The sequence below is a fragment of the Lytechinus pictus genome, chromosome 4 (genome assembly GCF_037042905.1).
Source record: "Lytechinus pictus isolate F3 Inbred chromosome 4, Lp3.0, whole genome shotgun sequence".
Lineage (NCBI taxonomy): Eukaryota > Metazoa > Echinodermata > Echinoidea > Temnopleuroida > Toxopneustidae > Lytechinus > Lytechinus pictus.
In genome coordinates, this window is record NC_087248.1 from 22,147,391 (window position 1) to 22,157,713 (window position 10,323).

At 36.9% G+C, this 10,323-nt stretch overlaps 1 protein-coding gene across 1 annotated transcript; it reads left to right on the forward strand.

Annotated features, from left to right (window-relative positions):
- The first annotated feature begins 833 nt into the window (after window positions 1–833).
- LOC129258307 (uncharacterized) lies at window positions 834–10,039 on the forward strand. The gene is made up of 6 exons (XM_064097988.1): window positions 834–966; window positions 1,666–1,869; window positions 2,227–2,404; window positions 7,677–7,840; window positions 8,587–8,784; window positions 9,789–10,039. Exons 1-6 carry the CDS (start codon window positions 855–857, stop codon window positions 9,953–9,955), a joined length of 1,023 nt encoding a protein of 340 aa, XP_063954058.1. The 5' UTR covers window positions 834–854; the 3' UTR covers window positions 9,956–10,039.
- Window positions 10,040–10,323: the final 284 nt, after the last annotated feature.

Here is a 10,323-nt window from a genome sequence, read left to right on the forward strand (position 1 = left end):
TGATTATGTATGAGGCTGTATGAGCAGTGTGATTTTCTTTTACATAAATTTTCATACCGGTCGCTCCATTTCTTTGTATTACCTAATGTTTTTATGACAATGGGAAAGGCTCACAATAACACTACCATGGAAGTACCATAGTGATACTACATGTACACCACATTGGATGTTGTAGTTTCTGGCAGCTTTCCTTCCGTTTTCCTTTCCAAAATATATGTTTTAAACCGAAAATAACCTTACATTTTCTTTCTCTTTCCCTATGCGTATCTGTCTCTTTCTTTATAGAATTACGAAACTTTACACGACAGACTTAAAATTTAAAAAAAATATATCATCCATTAGTCTCCATTTTAAATCAGTTTTGAGCTTGATCACTTTATAAAATGTATTTATTTATTTATTTATGCAATTATGTACATTTAATTTAATTCTATTCAAATAACATTATACCATTGTACCTTTATCAGAAATGTTTTTGACTAAGTTATGTTAGGCTTACCATAACTTCTTCTTTCTTCCATATATACTTGTATGGTTTTTTAATTGATTTTTGTCCATAGTTGATGTTTATTTATGTTGTGAACTTGTAAAATACCATCCATTTGGCTGTATATGACACATTGTTTTTTTTTTATATGTACACCATTGATCTGAATGTTAATTCTTTTTCTCTCCCTCCCTCTCTCTCTCTCTCTCTCTCTACCTACCTACCTACCTATCTATTTCATTTTCCCTCCCTATATCCTCACTGCCCCCCCCCCTCCACAATCCCCGCTCTCCCCTACTCTCTCTTACTTTCTCTCTCCCACAATTTCATTATATTTCACAGTATTTGAAGGATAAATGTTGTTTCCATGGCGACCGTCATCCCATCAGCGCTAAGCATATTTCTTCTCGCCGCCATCTTCTCCAGGGCATCGGGTTGCGAATGTGCCACGGAACCGGCTTTCTGCTCTTTAGGATTTGGTAATGAAAACTGTTTTTTTTTTTTTTTTACAAATGACATTAAGCACTGGCGGATCAAGGGGGGGGCAAAGCTGGCCCGTGCCCCCCCCCCCTCTTGAGAGGCGCAATTAAAATTAAAATTTGTAATGTAAACATGCCTTAAAACAGAAGCGTGCCCCCCCCCCCCCTTTGAAAGTGAAGACTTTTTTTTCTTGCTTGTCAAATTTTTCCTCGGGAAAATGTGCCGCCCCCCCCCCTTTGGAAAACTCCTGGATCCGCCCCTGCATTAAGGATGGGGGAAGGGTGACTGTAAGACATGTCATAAGTGCGACGGAGGGAACATCGTACCCATCAAAAATTCGTTAGAAAATAATTTGATATTTTTTTTGCCCCGGCCCCCGACCAGATGTTCCTGCAGCTGCAGTATAGCATATAAACCTAAATGATCCCTTTTATAACTTAAGTATGAACAGACCACTTGAACGCTTGTTAGAGGCGTAAATTATTGGAGACCACTGGGATAGCGCCATAAACCCTAATCCAACGAGGGGGCGTCCCATTATGTTTTTTTTTTTCAGATTGAACCTATAGTCATATGGATCAATTTGCTTAAATTGTTTTGTTCTAAAAGTACAAGGTGATAATACACCTGTTTACATGCATTTTGCTGGTTTTTATATTTCAGAAAGATAAACCTTTAATTTGTACAACCCTATATAGGTATCAGAGGAACGGTTACGAATATCCGAGGCAATGTCACTGCCGGCGATTTCATCACATACACTGTTCGGATAGCCGAAGTATACCGCAACTCAACAGACGGCATCTCCGTCGGCAATTCAATCGACATCATTACTATCAGTTCAGCCAAAGCTTGTGGTATACCCGACTTAAAAGAGAATGTGACGTATCTACTTTCTGGAGGTAAGCCACAGGGCGTTTTTTTTTTCAAAGAATCGTGTCAAATTGTTTGTTTTATTCCCTTGTTTTATTTTCTTCTGCATTCATAGTGAATACACAACTTGTCAAATTATAACAATGCACATTTCAAAACGAATATAGCGAACAGTGAAAAATTGTACGCGTCATTAAAATCTCTCTCTCTTTCCCTCTTTCTTTCTCCCTCTCCTCACCCCTTCTCTCTCTCTCTCTCTCTCTCTCTCTCATTTTGATGACCCCCTTCCTCTATTATCCTCGCCTCTCCCCCCCCCCCCCACTTTTTCTTTTTATATTTCCCATTCTCCTCCTCCTACCTCAACCTTATCCCTTCATCACACTCAGGTGTCGTGTTCGGTAGCTATCATCTGCATACATGCAATTCTGTGGTCGTCGAATACAGCGACTACGTCGACAACAAGGATCACCATGAAGATGTCGACATTCCTTGCTCAGCGACATCGTCGTCGATGGCCACCAGTGCCGTAGTCGTCGTCTTTGTCGCTCTACTCGACCATGTTTTCTTCCACTGACGCACAAAGATTATCCTTAAACAGGAGATGACAGATGTCGACTTTATAGGCTTTGTATTTTTATTGGTAAGGCATATACACCTCACTTACGAAAGGCTGTTATCAGTATGGAAGATGCATCCGAGGTGTGTGGCCGAGTGGTCTTAGGCGCTTGACTGGACATTTGAAAGTCTGGGGTTCGATCCCTGAACACGGTACCTATGCCCGTGAGCAAGGCATTTAATCGACAATATTCTCTGTTATCCTGCCTTTGAATAAATGGAAATGATATATGCATTCTTGTAAACTCGGTGTATTTACTAATATTGTTCAAAAATCCTACGGTTGATACGAAGGACATTTTGAACTGCTTTCTAATTGATGAGATGGCGAGAAGCTTCATCTTGCCAATTCGACATGATATACTTTTCTTGTTGACTTAGTAAAATTATTAATCTATGTTGCCAAGTCGACTTCTAAATAAATACTTTTTGTCGTGACACAGAAAGGTCTCTTGCCATGTCGACTTCTACGAAGTTACATGTCATCATGGCAAAGGAAAGTCTCTTGCCATGTCAACTTCTACAAAGTTACAAACACGTCTCGCCATGTCGAATTTTGAAAGTGTTAAATGTCGTCATGTCGACAAAATAATTCCTGCAAAGTCGACTTGGCAAGATATCTCCTCATCTCGACTTTCGCACGTTGTGTACCTGCTTTTAGTGCCATTCTGCACTGCAAATCTTTTAGTCTTTAATGGGCATGTCTTATAGGATTTTCTTTTCAATGTGGAAGATGACTTGTGTTACATACTGTTTTTATCGTGATTTTGGGATAGGAAAATAATATACGACTACTATACATAACATTACATTATAGACATTTCAAAAACATGGGAAATTGAAATAAAATTTAGCAGTGGCAATGAAGCAGATAGAATACTGTCTATATAATATTATGTCTATGTGCTTAGCCTCGAAATAAACTCATGTGATCACGCCATGTAAATAGATAAGGTTAAAATCTTAATTAGTTTTATTCCATGCGATCTAACATTTCAACTGTTTATCTATATACTTTTTAATAAAATTATGTTATGTATTTGCGATATTTGTGATAATGATACAAGTAACAACTTAGCTTTTTATCATTTGACGCATTCTTACCACTCTAACAAAAGAAAATGCAGCATACGGCCTCATTTATTTTCGTTATTGTGTCATTTGCATAATATTTGTTAATGTTCATTTTGTTATTGGTAAAAATGAAAATAAATTATTTGAAAAAAAAATCATATTCAGCTTACATTCATTGTACATTTTGTGTGGTTTTAAAATTCAAACTCATAATAAGCTTGATCATATATGTTGCAACATCTTTGTGTGCTCATTTTGTAATGTTTTTATGTAAAGTCACTCATTCTGTATATTATATTAGCAATACTGTCATTATTAACATTTATGGATGAAAACGTACATGGCACCCTTACATTCATGTGACGTCACTCTTTTGAAGATCGAAGAATTAAAATAACAATTTCCGAGACATATTCAATAGAATGTTTTTGTATATTGTTGTATTTTATTGAGTGTCCACCATGCGCACTAAGATTTAAAAACAACCCATAAAGTGACCAAGGTGCAAAATATCACTTTTTTCTTCTTGTTTGCACCAGAAAATATCCGGTTTGCATCCTGAATAAAAGCACCTTCCATGGAGCATCTTTTTTTTATGTTGTTGCGTTAAAAATCGTACCTTGTTTTGAAAAGATACAACTCTGCACCCCTAACAGGGTGCAAAATGTCACTTACTGCCTCCTGAAGTTTCCTTTGACTGAAAAGTTGCATCCCAACAGGATTTTTAACAGTTTTGTTTATTTGAAAGGTGCAAAATTGCATCTTATTTCTTACTATGTGTATTTATTTAGATGAATATTAAGAAAGATAATTTTCAAAAGAGGAAAATGTTTGAAGAATCATCTCGTGGAGCTATTGTGTAGGGGATGTGGCTAGGGGGGGGCAGGGGTAAAGTGCCCACCCGGACGGAATGGTGATAACCCTTTTTGTGTGTTTGTTTGTCCAAAAAAAATCGTGCTCCTCCTGACATGTCTGACAGGAACGCTAATGGTATTTTTAAGAGGCAAATTAAATGTCCACCCTCTTCCTACAATAGCGAGTTTTCACAATCGCGACGGGGACGGATTCTACAACATTGTAAATCTATTGAAAATGCTCGTCATATCACAATGAACAGCTGAGAGGTCTTTGTCGAAAATTTGTGAACCGGCAGCAGATTGCCGTAGGATTCTGAGCTGACGAAAAATTGCAAATATGTTGTTTGTCCAGAGTCCTGGTGGGTGTTTCATAAAGCTGTTCGTGAGTTAAGAGCGACTTTAAGAACGACTGGTGATCCTTTCTTGTGGTATATGGTAGATTCATTGGCAATGGTCTAACACGTAAGAAAGGATCGCCAGTCGTTCTTAAAGTCGCTCTTAACTTACGAACAGCTTTATGAAACGGATCCCAGGACGAAACTGCTGCTTTGATTCACCAATTTTCGACAAAGACTTCTTTGACAATAGATTTTCTATGTTGTAGAACACGTTCCCGTTGCGATTGCGAAAATTCCCTAATGTCATAAGGGGAAAAACATACAACCGAACACAAAGCGAAGTCTAAGAAAAAAGAGAAAGTACGGAAACAATTCTGTTTCTTCAATAGCCGTGGTGTAGTGGGTCTGACTCTTGCCTTGTAATCAGAGGGTCGCGGGTTCGAATCTGACCATGGCCTTTGGCAAAATTCGCCCTTCTCCATCCAGGAGCTAAATGAGTATCCGGTAGGATGTGAAAATCACTGAAGCTTGTCCAGCATTGTATGCGCCTGGTTAGTGGCTGGATGGAATACTCCCCAGGGAGTGAATGGTTTGCAATCGTTGTGTGTCGGACACTTTTGAATCCGATGGCTAGGATGATAACAAAGTACGCGCTTAGATACCAACAATTCTTAAGTTCGATCGTTATAAACAAAATCCAGATTATTATCATTATTCATTCAGATTTCGAAATAATGTTTTCCAGTCGACAAATCCCATTTGGGGGATTGATAATCACTATTTCCTTTTCTTTCTAATAAGCTATCTCTTACAATAACATTGAAGACTTAATATATATTGAATATTAATGACGAAGACACGTGACAAAGTTTGACAATAGAACACAGTCACTTTTTATTTTACTCGATAACGAAAGGGTAAAACTCTGGTCGGGTGATACGTGAGCATAATTATGCTTCCGGATTTCCTTTATACAACACAGATATGATATATGTTCACGTATGTCATAAAAAAAATAACACACATCGGCTTGTGACATACATGTACAGCGCAAGACTCTACTACATTGTGTTAATTTAGTAGCCTTACTTTCAGTCTCAAAATACATGTGTTTTTTTAATTCTTAGAACAAATTATCATTTGTATCGATTAATATACAGTTTCGAAATGAACTATGATTCTATTTAATCAAAGCCTCTTGCAACTGTGGTTTCGATATATAACTATCTCGTTGGGGCGTGATCATATTCAAGTACCAAGTACGTATAGGTCTAAGTGTACAGAGCGTTGGAAGTATATCACGCGTCGCTTTGACTTAAGACTTTTATCAAAAAAGCCATCGCACGCGAGGCAATACAAAATACTATTCAACGCGAGGAATTGTGATTCTCAGGCAAACAATGATAGTGATGTATTATGAACCATTATCAACAATAGGCAATGCAGCAGTATCATTTCAATAAAACCTCAATCGGACCTGCTACCTACTTGCTATAATATCTCAAAAAATATGCTTTTCCAACAAAATATAACGGGCAGGCATGGGATATATTGCTTTTTAAAGAGGTAGTGGACATCGAAACTGAATGCGATCCATTATTCTGATGTATGTATGGCTTCGCCACCACAATTTTAGCAGTGTGTATCGAGGTACGTATAAATGTTATGTGTAGATTTGATCCGGTTCGGTGTGGTAAGTGGGCACCCGTCATAAGTAAGTGGCGTGCATTTTCTGGCGCAGACATGGCATGCAGAAGGCACCATAAAAGGCACAATTTGGCGGATGTGTAGAATTGTGTGGAATATTGAATTGTATTCGTGCTTTTGATATGCGAATGAACCGCGTATGCAATTTCATTTTAGGGAAGTAACGAAGAATATATTATTTATGGCCTTGGTTATATTTCAACATTGTCTGTGCATGAGCAATACCATCATTACATTATTCACATTAGTGACAGTTAGCCCATTAGTCACCTTGAAGCACATTTTGGTGCATTTCGGGTACATCTAATTATGAATAACATTTGAAATCAATTCCATTATATTATACTGTTACTTATGTACGCCATGTCTTTACAACACATTAATGAATTAAAAGTAGCTGAATGATAACCACATGATAACAACGGGGCTGTCTTTCGAACATTTGATTACCATGACTACAGTGATAGTAACGGCGCAAAAATGAAATGAAAAAAATGTATATATAAAATATTTTCTAATGTACCTCAAATATATCCCAATCAAGTTCAAGTCCAAGTTCAAGTTTATTCAAACCAATCAATAAAATAGTAGGCCATATATGAAAATAGTTTGACAAAAAAAAATCAAACAACATGAATAATTATCACTTCTGATATGACCACTACTGTTACCCATTGTGAGGTCAGATAATTTTTCTTTTAGATAGACTTTTTAATCTTGTTTATATATAGTTCTAACGCTATACGGTTAGTCATTTTGCAGTGATTTGCCCGGCATCTTTGCTTTTTGGGATTATTCATACCTGTTCAGCTACTTTGTATTCATTTCTTTTCTTTTTTATTTGGTGTGTCCTTCAGTTTATTCAATTGAAATTTCAAAGACGAAAAACAATACTTTTGTAATTCTGAAACATCACTACGTGCAACCCTTACAATTTACTTTCATATGATTCTATATTTTTCCTATGTATTTTTTTCATTGTTGATTATAAAACCCTTTTACTTTACTTGTATCTCAATTTCAACCCCCTTAATTAAATTAACCTGAATTTGAGAAAGAGCAAATTAAGTTTTGATCGGATTAATTATACTTTATCATGAAATAGTCTCGAATTATTGATTTTTTTAAATAAAAGCTTTTATTAAGTACCTTTCTTGTAACGTCTTCTTTATAATGTACATGTATATCATGAAATTCTTATTGTCTTTGATTCCTCTTCAATGGTAATTTTGTTTTTCAATCCAGAATCAGTCAGAATTTCACCGGTCAAGTAAACATGGCAAAGTCTACCTTCATTGCTTCTATGTTCCTCGTTTTTGGTATCATCTGTGGTGTCATCTTGCAGCCGATATCAGGATGCTCCTGCGGACCCGGATATAAAGACCCAGCTTTTTGCTCCTTCGATTTCGGTAATAATCGTAAATTTTCACGAGGATCTCGAAACTTGTTGAGAAATACATGGTATAGCTTGGTGTATAAAAAGTTATACTTCAGTACTTACCGACGCATCAACATGTCATTATATTAACGAGATCATCAGATCATTTGACGACAATGATAGCCTTATAATATCGAATTTATTGTGTGTTTTTTTAAATTCTATTAATGTTTTTATTATAAATCATCAAGAATCACAATATTTACAACATACTGGCTTAACAATTTTTTTTTTGCTTGTCAATTTTTTGGGGGTACGAAATATCCTTTATTTTGGGCTTAAAACCTTCTTTTTTTTTTTTGCTTGTCAAAATTTTCCTCCGAAAAATTTGCCCCCCCCCCCCTTTGGAAAATCCTGGATCCGCCCCTGATCTTGAATAATTATGTAGTTGATTTGCGTTCATCTGCAATCCAACTTTCTTGCAACGCCTCCATACGACTGATTTGGAGGACTTGTGCTTGATTTGCATTTGAACCTATTACTGAGTGCCATCTAATTAGGAGCCCGTTTCATGAAGAGTTATAACTATTGTAACTTTGTCATCAATGACAACTACCATGGTAACAAGGCTCAGCAGTCAATCACAATAAAGGTTTCCATGGAAGTTACAATAATGGCAAATTCACAATAGTTGTAAGTCCTTATGATAACATATCCCAGATCGTGATTTTAACATATTTAACCTAAACTGGTCTTAAACTCCTCTTTTTTTAACAGGTATCAACGGAACCGTGGTTGATATTAATGGAAACGTCACTTTGCAAGAAGATCTGGTATACAGCGTCAATGTACATGACGTATACCGAAACACATCGGAGGGAATATTTCTCAACGAAATCCTGGATATAAGAACATCAGCAACCTCCTGCGGCTTCCACTATTTTGAAAGGGACAAGGTCTACCTGATTGCGGGAGGTATGTCTGACATATCACCAATCGATGTTGAATTTTCATTAATCACACAGGAGTTTCCGAAATGAAGACGGATTATAGGTGTGGTGTGGGATTATATGAAAATGCTGCCTTAATAATGCACACTGCTCACTCGTTTTTCTACCAGTACTTACCGTCGCAGTTTCGAAAATTAGGTGTTTTTGTTCTGCGAATAGAGTAAATTTACTGTCAGTTGCCCTTTATGACAAAGCATGGCCAAGAAGCCTTTGTCGAAAAATTGGTGAATCAAAACAGCAATTAAGTCCTTGACTATAGACAAATGACGTATTTGCAATATTTTGTTAGCTCCGAAGCTTAGGACGACTGCTGTTTAACGATTAACCAATTTTCGACAAAGACTTCTTGTTGTTCTTTGTCATGACGGGCATTTGACGAGTCATTCACTGTTTTTTAATCGACCGTACGCCGCTGTGCAAAAACTCCCTCATCGGTCGAATACAGGTAGTTCGTTTCAGGGAGATGTAAACACCCATTAATTCCAAAACAGTTCTGACATAACCAAATAAAAAAGGACCACAAGTGTTTGTACATGTATGTACAAATAAATTATGTTGATAAATAAATAGGCCTAATGTCATCGAATGAGCAAAATACGCGAGGTACCGTAATCTAAAAAAGGGTATTTTCTGACGGACAGGCTTTTACAGATAAAAATCGGAAGGACCCCAAGAAAAGCACAGCTTGCGAGGATGGGGACGTGTACAAAGAATAAAAAAAAAGACGCTTAAATTTCATAACTATCGATTGATGTATTATACTTGTATCATTGCGGTTGTTTAATGTTTTCATTATCATTATAATGATAGTTATTATTATTATTAGGACCAATATTTGTTACTCTTAACCTTGTAAATAATATTATTGTCATGTATATTATTATCACCTATGCTAGTATTGTCATCATCATCATATCTGTCACAAAATTATCATCTATATCATTATTTGTCTCCTGTACTATATTTCAGAATTTTCTGGAGTCTACACTCTCCATTCGTGTAATGCCATCGTCATCGGATACAATGATGACGGGGAGCCGGATAGGGATGTCGACATACCGTGCTCGACGACGTCGGTAACCATCGCCTCATCGGTCGTCGTCATATCATTCATATTCACTTTCCTATTCGTATGAACTCATGAAAGCATGAATTTTTAACACGCACAGATCTACAGAGAGATCTAAAGCGTTCCTCAATGTTTGAGCCCTGCGCGGCTCTATGCGATCCGATGCGACGCGATTTTTTAATAAATCGCCTCTTGCATTAAATGTGAAAGTTCCAAGAAGTAAGATTTGTTCATGTTAAGTTCGGCATAATATCAGGAATAATAAAATCATGATTTTACTTTGCGGCAAGCCCTGTGGTCGGAGTAAGGTCTACACAGCTTCAAGTCGCAGCCGATGAAGACGACATTACGATTTGGATTTGAATTTGCTTTAATTCCTACAGGGATGCTCGAACTAGACTGAATTTCGATCTCAGTAATCCTACCTCTAATCGC